Genomic DNA, 18,294 nt, shown 5'->3' on the forward strand with positions numbered 1-18,294 from the left:
AGGAAGCACTGATTTTCATATTCTCACATAGGCCCCTTTTACTTTATGCAGTGTGAAGTAAGCCAAATGCTCGAAAATGTAGCCCTTTGTATATGCACCAGGGATGCCTGCCGGGTAAATAAACCCTGGAGTCAACAATCTCTGTTAATTCGACTGTGTCAGTCTGAAATTTTTCTATGCAGGGCAGGTTTAAAGCAGAGAACAAGGACCTCCTGTGCTGTAGCTGGGACATTTCGAGGATCCACCTGTTGAGCCCAACTTCACAAAACAGAAAGGTCACACACGGCAGCTAGGAGAGCCAGGCTGCTGCAGAACCCGTCCTCCCCACTGAGCCTTGCTCTGGGAAGCACAGTCAGGGAGTCCACCCTGCATTCCAGTGTCCAACATCCTCTCCCCAGAGCAGACAGGAGGCTGCTGACATTTTATGGCAATGCATTTTTACATAGGGTATTTAAATTAGCTAATATACTTGATATGGAAATAAGTCCCCCCTCCCCCCACCCCCAGGTTGGATGCAGACATGAGTTCAAAAGACACAAGAAAAATTAAGGTTTCATTAGTGGGAGATTTAGGGTTTAGTTCTTTATCATTACAATCTTAGCAATGATATCTTCTCAGTCTAAGTCCCCATTTTATGACAGGGCCAGATCCTCTTTACTTAGACAGATAGGAATTTTAGCAAAACCACCTGACTGTGCCCATGTTTCCCCAATGCCTTTTTTTTTTTTTTTTTAAATACTGGCATCTGATCTGCAAGTGTGTACTTGGGTCACAACTCACGGACTTATGAAGACCATTGGGAGTGTTTTGTTATCTTCATAATGAAAGAAAAAAGTCCCGGCCAGCGCAGTTCTGGGACCCACCCTGCCATCACTGCTATCGATTGTGATAGGGAAATATTGGGGATATACCAATATTTCTCTTGCCTCCCACACTTGCATATACTCAAGGAGTTTCAAGGGTAAGATGGACCACTTGCTTTATCAGAGTCAAGCAAGGCCCAGGACACCAGGACTCTGGGCCAAGGCTGCCAGTGAAGGAGAGGTCACAGAGAAGATGGGACAGAACATACCAAATAAGTTAAGAGGCAACTGATAGATGAAGGGGTAAAACTGCAAGCTGCAGTCTGGCTTCAGACCCAAGCAGGAGCTGGTCTCAGCTCCTCAGCCCTTCCCTGTCACAGCCATTTGCCAAATATAGTAAGGCCAATACACACACACACACACACACACAATTTGTGAGAACAGTCCTCAAACATTTAGTACGTAGCACTGAAAGGACAAGCAAGTGTAGGTTCCTTTGGGAAGAGACCAGGAGAAAAAACTCATGGAAGTATGTTGCAAGTTATAGGTCTGCAGCCCAGGTTTAGAAAAATGTCCTACTTTCTTTTTACTGTTGGTGTCAGACAGACAGCTAGTAAAGAATTTCTGAGATTTTATTATCAGTGGCATATATAGGTGAATTCAACTGCTTTCTACGTTGGCTTTAAAATAGAGCTTAAATTCCTACGCAGAGCTCCAAAGCAATAACTGTGCCTTGACTTCTTGTGTGTGGAGTTGGAGACCATCCCTCGTCCGACTCGTGCCCATTTGAGTCGTGGCCAGAGGCTCTGAGGAATCGCTGTGGCTTTACATCTACGTTTTGGTGAAACCCAAGGCTCAAGTTTAAATCTTGGGTTGCCGAGTTTGAGGCCTATGGAGCAATGCTCTCACCTTCCCACACAGCTGGATCCCATGTCTGTCTTCACACGCAGATCCTGCCCTGGGCTGCAGGTGCGTGGACAGCTGGCTGCTGGGCACCAACGCCCTTCTGTGAAGGGGCTGCCCCAGGGCGGGCAGTTTGGCCTCACTCTTGCTCTTGGAGTCATGGGCACCTGCGCAAATGTCCCTGAGAAGCTGCGGCCCAGTGGGACAATCATCCAAGCAGAAGTGAGATGAAAAAGCACATGCAGACTCACAAAACTACCTTAGGTCATTTAAAAAAACCACACCAAACCAAGAAGTCAATACTGCTAGGCAAGAAGGAAAAAGGCCAAATTAAATGTTTGAGTTCAACTTACTACAGGAGTTGCACAGATTTAAAAAAGAAAAATGTGCCTCTCCTTAACCATTACTGAAATGACCTTGAAAAACAAAATCAGCACTGGGTTTGATCTGATTCACAGGATGCCAGACGCAGAAGAGGCCAGCTTGTAGAAGTTGTGTTGGTAGGACACTGAACTTTTTTTTTTTTTTTTTAATCAAAAGCGGTATGGTATCTGAGCAAAAACAGTTGTAAGAATCACCTAACAGCATGCAACCTGGCCAACCTGGAGACCATCTTTCCCTTTCCTTTCTTTGCAAAGGTGGGGCCCAAGGCAGCCCCCTGTCCTTGGTGGGGAGGAAGATTTAAGTATACTATCTTAAGCAGCAAAAAGAGTAAGCGAGGTTTCCTTTCATTCCTTTCCTTCTCCTTCTCTTTTTAAACAATTTTAATAACAGCTAAGCCATTTGCCAACCAGGTCCTAGCAACCAGTAGAGAACAAGGAGTTTGGTAAAGATTATTTTTGCTGGTGGTCAGCCCACTCTAACAGAGCTTCCTGCTTGCCCGACTGATGCTGATTTCGATTCCGCTAGAGCATGGGACAGAGGTTCATGAGGCTAGTAAGGAAAGGCCCGTACAAAATGGCAGCTATCCCATGCATATGTTCCTCGGACTCTTCTTTCTTAGCCACAGTGCTACAGAATAAATACATTTGTACTTTGGAGTTATTACAATTTTTTTTTCCATGCGGCATCCTAAGGGCACTTGCTGTCTTATCCTTACAGTCAGCATTATTGTTGGACAACATTTAAAAGAAAGACAGAAGAAGAAAGGAGTTCCTGCTGTGGGGGTAAAGTAACATAAAAGGTCACATGTGAGCACGGCGGTGGAGTCTGAGAACATAGAAACTTCTACCCCTTTGCTTCTTGGCAAGTGTTGCTGTTGGTTGGCCCACTAGTTGGCTCAGAGAGGTTCAGTCAGATTTCCCCTTTTCGTTGTGCTGAGGGATGGTGGCTTTCAAATTCTCCAATCAAGTCTGGGCCCCAGTACAACACCCTTAGTGTCACGGCCACTGCCGTTCCTTTCTCTGATTGCTGTCTACGTGTGGGCTTAGAAGAGTTTTGCTTTTTTCTTCATGTCGTTGCGCCTCCAAAGAGGTAACTTGTCAAACTCCTGTATGGACATTCCAAAGATTTCCCGGAACACTTCAGGGGCTAGGTGGCGCTGTGAAGGGAGAGAAGGGTAGTGGTCAGCGTTGGTGGCCACATGGGCAGCTTTGGGAACTGCTCTCCAGGCTACAAATAGTCATTTCAAAGAGCAAGGCAGCATGATGAGAGAAGAGTTTCCCCTCCAGGCCTGAGGGTTCTTACAAAGGCACTGGCCACAGTGGTTCTTTACCTGGCCAGGCCAGCTGAGGCTCTCACCTGAGAAGGTAAAAGAGCTGGCAGAGTATTAACCATTATCGTAACAACACGGGAGAGTGACAGGACACAGGAAGGTGGTTTATTACGTTGGAGGCAACTCCACTTCGGGTCAATGCAGGGAAAATGCACCACAGGATTAAGAAAGCCAAAGGGAGAAACTTCCAGAATGGTCCTCATGGAGCTGGACTTTCTCCTGGCTCAGCAACCAGACTGACTTCTCAAAAAAAGGTACTGCCTTTGTCAGAGGAAAGTAATGATTCTTTAAGAGGCTGGCAGCCAGAGTTTTTAATTAAAATCATTCAGATGGAAATGTACCAAGATCATTCGTCCATGGCTAAGGAGACCGTGGGTATGTGTTCCCAGATAAGTCTCCAACAAGTCATGCGAAACAGCCAAAGAGATACTTGTCCACTGCAGACCTCTTTATCACGAGCTCCACTCTACAAACGCAACAGGTTCAGGGGATGATTAAGAATCTAGAGGTAAGTGCAAAGGGATAGAGACCCCCATTCTTCCCCTCCAGCCATAATGATGGCAATTATCAAGTTTCCAAAGAAAATAACTAAAATCACACTATTTCATTCTTGTGCGGTTTTCCAGGCATTTTTATGCTGGTCTCTTAAATATAAACTTGAGTTTACCCCCAAAGGTATACTTCTACCTATAGTTTGAGGGTGATCCTCTTTATTACTATCTTTCTTTCACTGAAGAGATAAAACATTCTTTAGGGGGAAGCACAGAGAGTTATGGTTAGGACTGGATTTTTTTTTACCTCCAACCTGGTTCTGTCCACATCTCTTAGGATTTTGTTGCGCCCTCTGTTGGTCACCATGAGCATTTCATATGGAAAGATCTGTATAAGAAAGAAAAGTGCCCTTTCTAGAACAGTGCTGTCCATTTTATTAACAAGCAGAATCTAGCTAAAATCTAGTATTCCCAAAATAGAGCTCTTTAGAGATTATAATTAAAGCATCAGAATGATGGTCTGATCCCTTAAGACCAGCCAAGCTCAAGTTGCCAGTGGACAGGGACAGATTTTCATATATTCCTGGCTTCCCACACAGTGTCTCCTGTAGCACTGTGCCTCTACAGTATTTTGTTGAGTGAAAGAATGCAAACACTCAACTGTGTATTAGGAATGAAGCTAAAAATTAGAAAAGAACTGAAATTATGGGTCTATGTTTTGCCTTTTCTATGATGCTAGTATATGGCATTATAACTCAGCAATCTCGTTCCATGACTGGGTCCTGAATCCACGGGGCCGGGCAGGCCGAGATGCAGTGCGGTGGGGACTAGCATATGGAAATGAGCCCTGGTAAGGTCGCCAGGGAGAACAAGTCCTTGGACATCTCTGGGTGTATAGCGTGTCCTGGAACTCGGATGACCAACCATCCTGGTTTGCCCAGGACTGGGGAGGTTTCTGGGATGTGAGACTACCAGGGATAAAAACAGGGAAAGTCCTGGACAAATTGGGGCAAGCTGGTCACGCCATCTGGGACACTATGCCACTGTCCCACTCTGCGCTGGGCATGTGCGGCAGTGCTTATGGCGGGGACCAGGTTAACACCTCGGTCAACAGGGAAGGCGGGGCTGACTCTTCACTAGGAGCACAAAGCACACACCCGGCCAGGGCCTAAACCTGCAGACCCGGGGGGGCCAACCCTGTGGAATGGCAGGCGCTTTAGGAGAGGGTCTGCCCAAATGCACCAACCTAGACCAAGAAGGGCCTCACAACTCTGAGAGTGGTGAAAAGACAGAAAGATGACTCTGATAGGGCTGTATCCCAGCTTGTCATCCCGTATGAGAGGAAAGAGAAGAACATGTGTACGTGCCTTTGGTTCCAACATGTTGGGCATAGACACTCCTCGGTCCATTCTCATCCCAGGCATGTGACCATCTGGGAGTGTCTGCAACAGAAATACTGGTTTGGGAGGAGCACAAAACAGCGCAGGGCACGGAGGTGAGGATGCTGTGGGCTCCCTAGTTCTCGGTATGGCTCTCAAATTCTCACCACCATTTTGTAGATGTAAGATCCTTGTTTAGTAATAGGAACACTACTCTTCCATAATCAGTTGGGAAAGAAGCTAGTTTAATTGGTTGATTCCTAAATTTAGACTCCATGTACGAAACTATATGTACAGCAAAAAAAAAAAAAAAATTGCCAGACCTATCGTCACTTTCCTATTTTTATCATGTTCTCCTTTTCTTTTTTTTTTTATTCCCCAATTTTATAAGTTTTATGTTCTACGAAAAGAAAATGCATTGGTAGCAGAGCAAATTTTTCTTCTTTTCTATATATAACTTGCTTTTCATTTGGGACTGGGCAAGGGAGGGGAGGACCTTAAGTACTTGGTGGTTATAATTAGAAAAAAAAAATCTTATTTTCCTGATGTGGGCCTCTCCTACCTCAGAGAGGACTGCCCAAGGTCAAAGGAAGAGAGTTCCAGTAGCTGGCCTGGTCTGTGCCCTGTCCCCCAGGCCTGCAGGACAGCTTGAGCTGGGCACCAGGCACGTCTGCTCCTCACAATTATGGGCTTAGGATGGCACAGGCCAACCCAAACAAGCATTTTCTAATAGACACCCTTCCCTGGAGCATCAACACAGGTCTGGATTGCAAGGTAACTGTTCTGCTGGTGCAGCCAACTCGAGAAGGACAAGGGTTCCATACCTGGTAGTCTGAAATGGAAAGGAAAGAACATAAAGATAAGGGCAAGACTGTAGAAAAACATGAATAGAAACACTACATTCTATTACAATTCCCAAAATGCTCCTCAAGTAACCATACTCTCTCCTTGCTTCGGTTTCTGCGCTCTTTGTCTCATCTACCCAGTAAAGGCAGGAAAAACCTACTCTATCTTTAGTTTTCAGTCAAACTACCCTATTTTCCTGGAAGTCTTCCCCCAAACCTGAAGCTTCTCTTTCCTTCCCTCTGTATCTCTGATCATAGAGCATTTCTCATACTGTGTTGTAATTACTTATTTATACTCAACCTCTTCCCTTCTCCCCCCATGGCTGGACACCTTTTGAGGGTAGAGGCTACATCTTGCTCCAGGGATCTAAGCTACTGCCCAGCACATAGTAGGAACAATGAATGACTTCTTACAGACTCACATGTTATGGTCTTATTTCATTAGAGATTCTTTGAGATTTTAATAAATGCTGTATTAGCTCATACAGGATAAAGTGGTCTGCGCTGGGATGTAACACAGCATGTACACGGCCAATAAACTCGTGATTACGCAGCCACTCATGAACTCAGCCTCGAGGGCACCGAGAAGCCTCACCTCGCACTCCACCGCTGACATCCCCGTAGCTGTTATACTGTGCAAGGTCCGTGGAAACAGGCTGAAACAAGGAGAAACATGTGATGAGGCAATCTACTCCACAGGGATCATTTTGGAATCAGGTGAAAGGGGAGAAAGGACTTTTAAAACACAAAGAATTCTTCCCTAGCTAAATTCCTAGATCCTCATTATTTTTCTTTCCTATTTTTATTCTGCAGTGAACTCTGATTTTGGCAGGATATCTAATGCCACTAATTGCCAAGGAAGCTCATGGTAAGCCAGTGTCTTCTGGCTGATAAATAAAAATACCTTTCTCTACTTAGTTATACATCTATATTCATTCTATCCTTGGTGGGGAGGAGGCAACAAACTTTCCTATTCCTTTCTAAAGCAGGGATAATGATTTAAGAACTTACTTTTTGCTTGATAGTAAAAATATTTGCTGCACAATTACTTGATCTAATCTTCCCAACAGTTTAAAGAGGGCATTCTTTTGCTTAAAGTCATTTTCTTTTTTCTCTCAATAGAAATATTTTATTTTGCCTATAACTCAAAATTATTTTACCTCAAGGTCAGAGATGACAGTTTTTATTACATGCTAACAATGAGATCAAGAGTAATACCCATTCTGACAACGCATTTGTACTTCAGCCAGGATTGAGGAAAGAATAAATGCAGAAATAATTCACTGAGGCCACACATAAAGTGGCCATTTGAGGATTAGAGGAAACTTACCCGGTGGAGCCCATTTCTTCCATAGCCTGGGAGAGATGAGGTTTTAGATGATGGAGCGTGTGAAGCTGGGATGAGGAAAGAAAGGTATGAAACCAATTGTTAGGGAACTAGTAAGTCTAATTCTTTAATGCAAAATTGGCAGTAAATCCTCTACCTTGCAGAATAGAAGATTATGAAAAAAATAATTCAAACAATATTGGGCTCAAATGTTCAAAAAATGCCACCATATTTGCATAATGTAGGGAATGGGTAGACAGATTACTGAGGAAGGGTAAAGAAAGAAGTACAGACAGTTCAGCTGGGGCTGGAACTACCAGCGCTTCTTTGATTCTGGCATGTATCCAAGTATTGGGAATGCTTTATGTGAATCTTCAGTGAAAACCTAACAACACTATTATGATCCCTATTTTACAGAAGACCAAAGAAGGGCTGAGAGAAGTTAGGATCTGAATTCAGGGCTGTCTGGATGTAAAAGCCCATTTCCTAGAAGGTACGGCAGTGATAAGTGACCTGGAAGCCAACCAGGTAAATTATCAGGACCTACTGGCCAGTCACAGTAGGACTGCTGTTGGGGGGGGGGGGGGTGTAGGGTATCAGGGCTAGAGGGAGCATGGAAGCCTCACTGGCTGCTGGGCTTCGGAGGGGCAGACCCAGGTTTGACTTCTGGCTCTGTTACATGGCACCTCTGTATCTTTGGGCATGGTATTAAATCTCTTTGTCCTCATTTCTTGATCCATGCTGGTACAGTGCTATCCATTTTTATAGAACAAAATCTCAGAACTAGAAGGAACTCTAAAGACTGGCAGACGTTTAGGACACCTAAATCCTAGTTTTATTGTTACCAGCTATGTGATGTTGGGAAAGTTACCTAAACATGCTATGCCTCAGGTTCCTTATCTGTAAAATGGGTATAATAATAATAATAATATCTACTTCACTGGCATGTTGTGAAGATGAAATGAAATGATATTTAACAAAAATGCTAAATGCTAGATATATTTTAAGGGAATCTTTAGAAGAGAAAATTATGCTGTTGGTATAGAACATGGGTTAAGAGAGAACTGGCTTATGATACATACAAACAGGGGAAAATATACTGTTAGATTGTTTCAGCCTATGGTATCATCAGCAATCTTCAAATTTGTCAACAACACCCCCACTAGTTCTCAGATTGCATGCTGAATCTGTTACTGTAAAATCACAATGCTTAGAGAATGTCTTGTTGATGCCCTCTCCAGTAAAAACAGTGTCCCATTCTCCATAAGAATTTCCTTTTTGCTGTTTCCCTCTAAAATGATTATTCTGGAAGGTAGACCTGGTACATGGGGACTGATCCTTCATGGTTCTTAAGATCCTCCAGGGCTTCCCCTTTTCCAGCAGGAAGGAAACACGTATTCATGGCAGAACCACAATGCGCTCATTAGCTAAGTTGACGTAAAGTGGGCTTCCTAGGCTCCCGGAATCACAGAGCACTCTGTGAGTTCCAGTAGAAATGGTTCTGCCTTTCCTGGAACAGGCAAGGCAGGCTCCTTAGAGGCTCTTTGCTGGGGAAGGAGATGGGGCTGCTGCTCACCCGAGTGGATGGGAGAATCATAGCGGCTGGCCGACAGGGATGATCTTTCCCGGCTCTCCTTCTCCATCTCTTCTTTCAATATCAACTGCCCCAGACCTGAGTTGAGCTATTCACAGAGAAAAGAAAAATGAAAGTGAAGCCTGCTGATAGTTTCATGGAACTGCACGAAGTTCAGGACTCTGAAGGGGCCTGCATGCCTGGGGTCCCCAGAGCCTGTGTAGGTCAGGTTTGGGACTGTGAACCCCTTTAGTCTTTCCAATTTCAAGGCTCATTTCCCTAAGCCAGGCTCCATGTCAGCAGAATGTTCCCCCACCCTTCTCCTCCCCCAAAGTGCCAGCAGGGGACCTCAGGAAGTAAGTGTGAATGAGTACACATTTTTAATGTAGGGAGGGGACACTGGGGATGTATCCTTCAAAAGAAAATAGCATTGATTAGTTTAAAGACAAGAAAAAAGAGTATACATGTTCATTGTCCACATTCTGGAAAATACAGAAAGAAAGAAAATTCATATCCATCCAGTATTTCCCATGCATATATTCCACGAAACTGGGATCCTGTTATAAATGCATGTCATGTATCTTTCCACCCATATAACCACCGTTACATGCATTTCCCCATGTGAAGAAGTATCTTTGGAAAACATCATTTCAAGGGCTTCCTCAGTTCCTTCTTGATGGGAGGGTTTACAATTTCCTGACTTCCTCTACTCCAGGCTACCACTGGCTATCCCTCTTGTGGTTTTCTGGGGTGCCTGTGCTACAGGTGGGAGGGATAATGAAGGCGGGAGTCCTTTTTTCCCTTTTCTCCTGGCTCAGAAATACAAGACCCTACAAGTCTCTGGTGAAGACATGGAGAAATGCTCAGTCCCATGGGGATTCTTTCAGTAGAGCCTGGATAAAGGAAGGAGGTGCTGCCTTTCTCCTCCAAGCTGCACACCACCTTGGGTCTTCCTGGCCCACAAGCATCCCTTCTACCCTGCACTGTGCTCATAGTCCACACACAGTGTCACTCTCCTTCTTGCAGAAGCCCAAACATTTCATGTCCCTTTGACCACTGGTCTCAATAATGTCATCCCCTCTAGAGCTCACTGGGCAATCTGCATTATAGTACTAGATGCCCTTCTTGACTTGTCTCCTGGACTGCAAACTCCTTGAGGGCTGGGATTACCTCTTGCACATCCAGGTACCTTGCTCACAATAGTCATTCAGCAAAATACGGATTGAATGGAACTGAACTGAAGACAGCAGCAAGGCACTTTAAGGACAAACCTTCATTAATTGCTCTTCTTGAAGCTGCCGGCGTCTCAGAAGTTCTTCATCATCTTCCTCTCGGCCGCTAGATCTGCGTCTCATGTCGGTTCCTAATTCCACAGCAAAGACAACTTCTCACATCAGCCCCACACCAAGGGAAGCTTAACAGTCTAGTCCGCCTGGGCACAATCTGCTAGGCTGCCAAAGTCAGCGGTGGTCTTTCGCATTTTAAAGTGGACAGCACAACAGTAAAAAGCACCCAGCTCCAATTCAGCCCTAGTAGCTGGTTTCCAGGGAAAGCAGGCCCAGGTTGACGAGCCAGTTCAGTGTGTGATGCAAGGGAGGGCTGAGTTTTGGCCTCCCGACAACTGGTCTGCTCAGTCAGAACTTGGTTTGCTTTTGTGACTGAAGGCATCTAAGTCATCTCATAACCACTCATCTGCGAGTATTATTCTGATGTCCCTAAGGTCAATTTTCAAGAGGAGAGAATCCAAATTCATCTTAATGCTACCAAATAGATCAGTCACTCTCTTGTGACAAGGGTTAAAATCCTGTAGTGTTTGCTTTTCTGAATATTTAGACTTGTTATAATAAACGTAATCTTGTCTTTTACCTTGACTACATCCACTAGTAAACATGTTTTTAGTTTTCTTTTAAAGGATGGGTTTCTAATGTTTCCTTTTCCTCATCCTTGGGAAAACAGCCACAAAAGGGTTTATACTGATAGGTAAATAAAGCAGTGACAGTAGAGCTAAAAAATTATTACTTTGGTAAAATATAGCTAATCATGTACAATTTTTGAGCTTCCTGAAAAGGAGGGGGAGGGGGAGAGAGAGGAGGAATCTGTCTGAATAGTTGGGAGATGAGGATAACAATTTTTTTCCAAAGTTGTTTGGATTAATCTGGCTGTGGGAGGAAACAGGAAAGCTTGCTAATCTAATCAAAATAAACTTTAAGTCTTTAGTGTTTTTCCTTTTGATTGACCCCAAATTTCCCTCATCTTGAAACCCAAGAGAGTTTTAAACTAGTTAATGATAATAGCTTTAGAAAAAATTTTTTATTCTTCCTGACTAAGCCCAAACTACCCCCCAAAAGTTGAGCTGCTTTAGCAACCCCACTAAGCAGCATGACAACATGGGAACCCCAAAGGCCCCCACACTTCATGAATTGGTGGAGAAAAGCTGACAATTGTTCTCAGTTCTTAAAGTCATAAATGCCAATATGAATCTAATCTCTTTAGTTTACTCTAATAAAAATTAATAGACACAAGTTTGTAAGAATGGGATAGATCCCAAGTCAACATTATTTACAGATTAATTGTGAATAATGAAGTGGAGTTTCCTTCAACTGTTTTCCATACTATTTAAATTGCCTCATAATCTACTTACATTGCTAATAAAAGTTATTCCAAATATAACTTGATGAAAAATGACATGAACAAAATCTGGAAATTTTGGAAAATTGAAGGCCTTTTAGATTGTCAACAGCAGTGTGATAAGGCAGTCATATCCTTGTAAAGCTGACACACTAAATTTTCAGTATTAGCCTCTGGGTTTGCTAATACCTCTTTTTAGGCCAAGTGATTTCACTACCGACAAAAACAGTGAAGACATGGACACGGTTCCAAAGCATAAATGTGTGGTTCAAAGCAAAGAATGAAATTGCTCAAGTGTGATGTTATAGTACAGAATTCATGGGAACGACAGACATAAAATTTACATGGGTAATATTTCAGAATATCCACTACTTTGTAACAGCCCTTCACAGTTGCCAAGAACATGATCTCGAAAGAAGGGTGAAAGTGCGTTAAGTGCTAAGACTGGTGGTTAAGAGAACCATAACTAAAACTCAGAAATAGTCTAAAACAAATTTACTCGAGAAAAGTCATGCTTCTCTCAGTGAACTCGCCCTCCAGACTCTGATTATGGGGACAATGTTCTTTCTGAAGGCTTTAACTCAAATATATTAAAAAGGATTACTATTTGGTAAGAGCTTAAATTCATGCAAACCATTGGTTTTAGACCAGTTCTGTATCTCAGAAAGCTTGGTTAGAGCAAGGCGCTGGTAGATGCATTTTTGTAACTTTTAAGCAATTTTTTTGCACATAAATTAACGAGCATTTTGTCGTTTTGTTCCCCACTATTTCTACATCTTAGCCATAATTTTCTTAAAACTCTTTAACCAGAGGGTACATTTTCTTGCATATTCTTAAGAATTTCCTTCTGAGACCCCCCCCCAGCAATTTGTCCATTTGGGTTGGCTGCAACAGTTGCATACCTATGGCGGCAAGTGAGGGGGGACCGGGCCAGTGGTCCGTCTCAATCTTTGGTATCTCGCCTGGGTCTGGAGCTTGGGCTGCTGGGAACTTGGAAAACTTGATGATATCTTCTGCAGACTTGCTCTGGGCTGCCAAGGCAGCTGCATCTGGGTGGGAATCAGGGGAACTTAGCTATCGGTCTGCAAGGCTGTGGTGGTACAACCCCACCTCCATGGCCTTGGTGTTCTCTGTCAAAATTTTTAATTCTAGAAGGCTCTGTTTATCACTATTCAATGGTACCTAGCAACAACTCAAATCATTTTTCTTACTTCTACATCTGAAAAACCTTGTTCTATAGCACTGCCATTCAATACTAACTGCAGGTACCTATTTGAATTAAAATTAAACAAAATTTAAAATTCAGTTCCTTAGTTGCACTAGCCACATTTCATGTGCTAGTGACGAAGTGGTTACTGAACTCGGTATCACAGATATGGAACATTTCCACCATTAGAGAAAGTTCCATTGGACAATACTTTTCTAGAGCAATTAGAAATTCATATTAGTAATTTGAAATTAAAGCTAAGTTAAAAGCACGATACTATTACTTGACTGTACTTGTTAATCATGATAGGGTGGACTGGCAGGCTTTGTGCCTTTAGGCAAGAAGCCCCAAATATACTGGTAAAATTCATTTTAATTCTTATATATTATGCATGTGTCCTTGACTCTTAGGAGAAATGGACATGTGAAATCCATTTGCAGTTTGCAGGGATTTAGCATAGCATTGTGACTTCTGTTTGCCATACCCACTCATTGCCTTGTTCAAGGGTCTGCACATACAAGTAAGTCATCAAAATTTAAAACAACAAATGCCAAACTTGCAGCAACCATTGGTTAACAGAGTTCATAACAGTTGCACTCAAAGGAGGAGTCCCTGGCTTGGGGTCCAATCTAATCACAGAGATGGAACAAATCAAATCTGGTTAAATGGCCAGTCACTGATTCTCCCAAATTTTGCAAACTACCTTGGGATATTATTACTAAACATTTCAAAATATATTTATGATGCTTTAAATAAAACTCCCCCTCCCCAGACTCCCATATTTTTAAAATTTGGAAATAACTTTATGAATCTTCAGCTCCAACTCTCATTCTTTGTAAAACCCTCTGGGTCTCAATTTGCTTAAGTGACTTGACCACGGTCACCCACTAATAAGTGTTAAAATCTGAGTCAGACAAGGAGCAGTGTTACACTGAATGCTGATCTCAGGAGAAAAAAATTTCAGCTTGGAAAACACCGCATTTTATATCCCCTTCTTAAAGATGGACAAAATGTGCTAGCATATTAAAGACTGATAAGTTCTGCATTAAAAAATAATACAAAAAAAAAAACAAGCTAAAGCTAGGGTCTCCCAAATGCTCAGTACTCAGACACCATCACGTGGAACTGTGGTTCTGCAGAGCCTCCTTTGGGCAACGCTGCCCTGACCACTCCTAATTATAACAGACTGAAAGTAATGAGTCAAAGTAAATTCCACAGAGACACCAGATAATCCCTCCAAATAAATAATCTAACATTATCCAGTTTCCTTAAATCTTATTTGATCATTTTTCTTCAAAGACAGGGCCTATATATATTTTTTTGTTGTTGTTGTTGTTGACTTTGTTGTTTTACCTTTGAGGGCCTACAGATTTTAGTATATTAAAAGCCTCTCAAATTGATAAAAAAAAAAAACAACTCTGGGAATCTTATAAACTTAAAAAAAAGCATGACTTCAAACAGTACTTACGTATTAGAATTGGTGAAGTCAGTAAACATTCACATGTTAATGAGTGGGTGGGAAGACATTAAACCATAAAAAACAAACAAAAATAATGTTAACAAACTTAAAGAAGCAAGCACATGGTGTAAAACCCTTAAAAAAATATAAAGAGACGAAGAAAGAAATCAAAAGACAGTTCTAGAACCATTACAATATGTACTTTCTCCTTTTCTCCCTAGAATTTTGGCCTAAATTTTTTTGCTTGCACATCTTCAACTTTATTTTTATGTCATACGAATCCCTTAGGACTCATTAATGTTAACTGGGTTCTGAAGGCAGCCTTCAAATTTCCAGGTCCAACTTGGGCACAATTTCCTAAAATGACCTGAAGACTGGTTTTGGCTTCCTAGCCACTCACAAAGATTTACAGGAGACTGAGCCCTGAGAGACCTAATAATAGTGGAGGAAAATATGATTTACTTAAAGTAATGTGATTTCCTGGGCTTAAAATTCTATACTCCTAGAGAAGGAAAACACAGTTAACTACATATCCACTTCAGGGGTGTGCAATTGGCAGGAATTTCAGAGATAAACTGGTCTAACTCATTGGTTTTGACGATGAGAATGCTGAGGCACAAAGAGATGACGTGAATGACATCACAGAGCCACTTACGTAAAGAGCTGGGACCAAGGCCAGGACTCCTGTCTCAGCTTGTCCTGCCCACTCTACTGCAGGGCACAGACGTCTACATACCCCATAAGAAAGCCAAGTTAATGTAGGATTAGTCAAATTGGTTTTTTTAGGTCGCTGACTTTCACCGGTTTGAATTAGACAAACTAACTGCAACCTCTTCAAATTTATTACAGAGGTCAAATTATCTGATGGTAAAAAAAGGCTTGTTAGGATGAGTTGTTGTATGACCAGTACTTCCCCTTCTCTGTAAAGGGAATGAATGAAACATGGCTTCATGGACTCAGAAACAGGTCAGCGGCTACCTAGCCAAGCTAAGTGTTCTTCGTTCAGAAAAATCGATTTCACAATATTTGCATCTTGGGAGACCATAAAGGCATGACACGCTGGATGCCCCAGTTTGATTCTCAAAAGAAGCAGCAGATAAGCTTTTCAGAGGACAGCAAAGAGGAGAAGTTCAGCTGACTCTGTTACTTAAAAGCTGCGCAGAGGAAAGCGGGTTTTACCATGCTGTTTGTAGATGGGTGGTTTTCGGTAAATGTTGATCCCTTGATCTGTGGAAATGAAAAGCAAAGATGTGTGATTATGGGAACCAGTTCAACGATGAGAAAAATAGATCAACCAAGGGGTAAACCAAACTGAAGTCTCTGAACAAAAATAATCCAAAAGATTAACTTTTGTATTACAAGACTGAATTTATTAGAGGAAGAAATTATAGAAATGAGTGAATTACTACGGACAAGTGATATGTAATCTTTTGTAATACATTGTAAGATAAACAGATATCAAATACACACTTCATTAAAAGTGGAATTAAAAACAGGAAGAAATGCAAGCAGTGAGGTACTCTAATGGTGAGGAAGACATAACCAGTTTGAGGAAATATCCCCAAATTGCTACTGTCTAGAAATTGAGCCTCCAGTAGATACCAGGGACTCAATTTACTTTTTAACTAATGAGTGGAACAATGGAAAGCAATGTAGTAAAATTAAAATTATATTTTTAAAACATAGAAACACTTTTTATGCATATGGCTAGTCTAAAGTGCCAATGGGATGCTCAACAAATCCTAACTTGTATAGGCCAAATTAAGACAAAAAGAAAGAAGAAAAAGAAAAGAAAAGAGATGCCAACTCCTATTCATACAGTCATTCAGGACCCTATTAGATTGCCCCACCATTTTACTTCAACTGCAAATACTCAGGACATTTCAAAAGGTTTCTGTTTCCCCAGAATCTTGGGAACTGTCTCAGTAGGGCATTCTTGAGGCAAAAAAATAAAATAAAATTGCAACTGTAGAACACCGATTGTCAGTGTTCAATGAATCTCAAAAAAAAAAAAAAAAAAGTCCCAAACCAGGGCCAGATTGTACAACCTATTGTGGTCTGAATCTCACTGAACTTTCCTCAGTTTAAGAAGGTAGGTTTAGAATGTAAAAGAAAAAACGATTATAAATATGTATAAAAACTTTAGCATAACGGGCAATTTATCAAACCATTTTCAGTAGCTAAAAGAAGCAAAACAATGGACTTGTGATGGAAAAATAATATCATGGTCTCTGTAATGGCCAGTTCTTTCCTTACAAATTGAGCTGGCTCTAAAAATTAAGATACTGATGGGTTCTGATTTTTCCAGGTCCTGATGGTAAATTACTATTTGCACTGTGACAGCAAATGCTTGCGACTTCTAGAGCAAAGCTTGTGGCACCAAGCCTAAATTGCAAGATATTTGTGTGGGCTATGCAGGTTAGTTAAGTATATATTGCAGAAAGGTCATCCAATTTGACACCTCTCTGAAAAGTCCATATAAACAATGTCCACATTGGAGACAAGAAGGACATATAAAAGTACTCTCAGGAGACTGTGGTTCACACTTCAGGATGAGAAGCTAATTAGCTTGCCATTGTGATCAGCAGTCAATGACACCAAACCACAGAGTTATCTCTTAGAAGGTACTGATCAAAAGGTAAAATTAAAATTTTAGTTTAAAAACACAAAAACAACACAACCCCATTCCTTCTGCTGTCGCCCGCCCCCACCCCCCCAAAAAAAAACCACTTAAACCTTCAACACAATCTTGGCATTTCACATACAAAACTCTTTGAAAGGCCCTCTGGGTCAGATCCTGCAATTTAGGGTTTGTCAACTGTGTGCATCCCAATTAAAAGAGCATGAGAAATGGAGACGAGACAGAGGTTACAGGGCTACATTCTACACTGTGACAGAACACCAAGACACAGACTGTGTCAGCTCCTACCTGGAACATGGAAATGTTTAGGGGCCTGAGCGTAAGTTGGAGTTAGAGGGCGGCTGTCTGGCCGGTAAGGGAGAGGGGAGTTTCGGCTGCTGGACGGCTCATTGCCTCCAATGAGAAGAATGGAGAAAACAAAATGAGAGAAGGGAGAGCGACAAAGAAAACAAAGCAAGCATAATAAAAATTCAAAACAATAAACTGGAAGGAGTTACACTGGAAAGGGGAAACAAAAGAAATAAAAATCAATTTATCAACCAGGCTGGTAAAAGTATGATATCAGGTTTAGTTTTCCAAAAGAGAGATTTGAGTTCAAGTAGAACTAGGTTAAAAGCAGCTAGCAGTAAAGATGCATCATTCCAATGGCATGCGGTTGAAGGCTGTGAGCTAGCAGCAAACTGATTAGACGGAAAGTATAAGAGAAATGGAAAGTCACTTGCAAATGATTCAGGATCAGCTGTTAAATGGCTAAATCACAAGCATATAAAGGGGTTTGTAATGCAAACCCAAAACAATCGCTTCCAAGCTGGAGGGCGGTGGCTGGCAGCTGGAATGCATTCTCTGAACTGAAGGCTAAGTCTGGGAACCTGTGAGTTCACTCCCCCTTAGCAATACAAAATGACTCTGTTGTAGTATATGTTTCTGTTTTCTACCTTTGAAACATAAGATAGAGTCAGACTCCTTTCTGTTAGGTATTTTGGAACCACTTAGACCTCTCTCCACTTTGTTCTTCCATGATGAGGCTCCACCCAGTCTAATAACTCAATCAGTGAAACATTTAGTGAACACCTCCTGTGGCCAGGCACTGAGATACTACTGAGGATAAGTAGATGAATGAGATATAGCTTCAGTCTCCAAGAGGCTCAGAGTCTACCAAAGGAGACAGATGTAAGAAAAATAATGACCATACCACGTGGTTGGTTACTCAGTGGTGTATGTAAAATGCTGTGAGACTCAGACGAAGGAACAACGGACTCTTGAGGAAAGCTACAGAGAGAAAATGCTGGTCACAAGTTGGGCATGGATGAGGACGTTCACCAGG

At 42.0% G+C, this 18,294-nt stretch overlaps 1 protein-coding gene across 13 annotated transcripts in view; it reads right to left on the reverse strand.

Moving 5' to 3' along the window:
- Window positions 1-1,417: 1,417 nt before the first annotated feature.
- The window catches only part of ABLIM1 (actin binding LIM protein 1), a 306,762-nt gene continuing 289,885 nt past the window's right edge, over window positions 1,418-18,294 (reverse strand). For 3 of the 13 annotated variants that reach the window (XM_077126110.1, XM_077126109.1, XM_077126112.1), the window contains 8 exons: window positions 17,259-17,363; window positions 15,509-15,556; window positions 12,566-12,712; window positions 10,307-10,398; window positions 9,039-9,144; window positions 7,466-7,530; window positions 6,731-6,791; window positions 5,349-6,122 (listed from right to left, as the gene is read on the reverse strand). In XM_077126110.1, the coding sequence (XP_076982225.1) occupies window positions 5,974-6,122; window positions 6,731-6,791; window positions 7,466-7,530; window positions 9,039-9,144; window positions 10,307-10,398; window positions 12,566-12,712; window positions 15,509-15,556; window positions 17,259-17,363 (773 nt within the window). In that variant the 3' untranslated portion in view covers window positions 5,349-5,973. Of the gene's footprint in view, window positions 3,247-4,218; window positions 4,300-5,278; window positions 6,123-6,730; window positions 6,792-7,465; window positions 7,531-9,038; window positions 9,145-10,306; window positions 10,399-12,565; window positions 12,713-15,508; window positions 15,557-17,258; window positions 17,364-18,294 lie in introns of those variants that run through there. The other 10 variants (XM_077126111.1, XM_077126113.1, XM_077126115.1 and 7 more) reach the window with 7 other exon arrangements.

Source organism: Tamandua tetradactyla, chromosome 13 (genome assembly GCF_023851605.1).
Source record: "Tamandua tetradactyla isolate mTamTet1 chromosome 13, mTamTet1.pri, whole genome shotgun sequence".
In the NCBI taxonomy this organism is placed as follows: domain Eukaryota; kingdom Metazoa; phylum Chordata; class Mammalia; order Pilosa; family Myrmecophagidae; genus Tamandua; species Tamandua tetradactyla.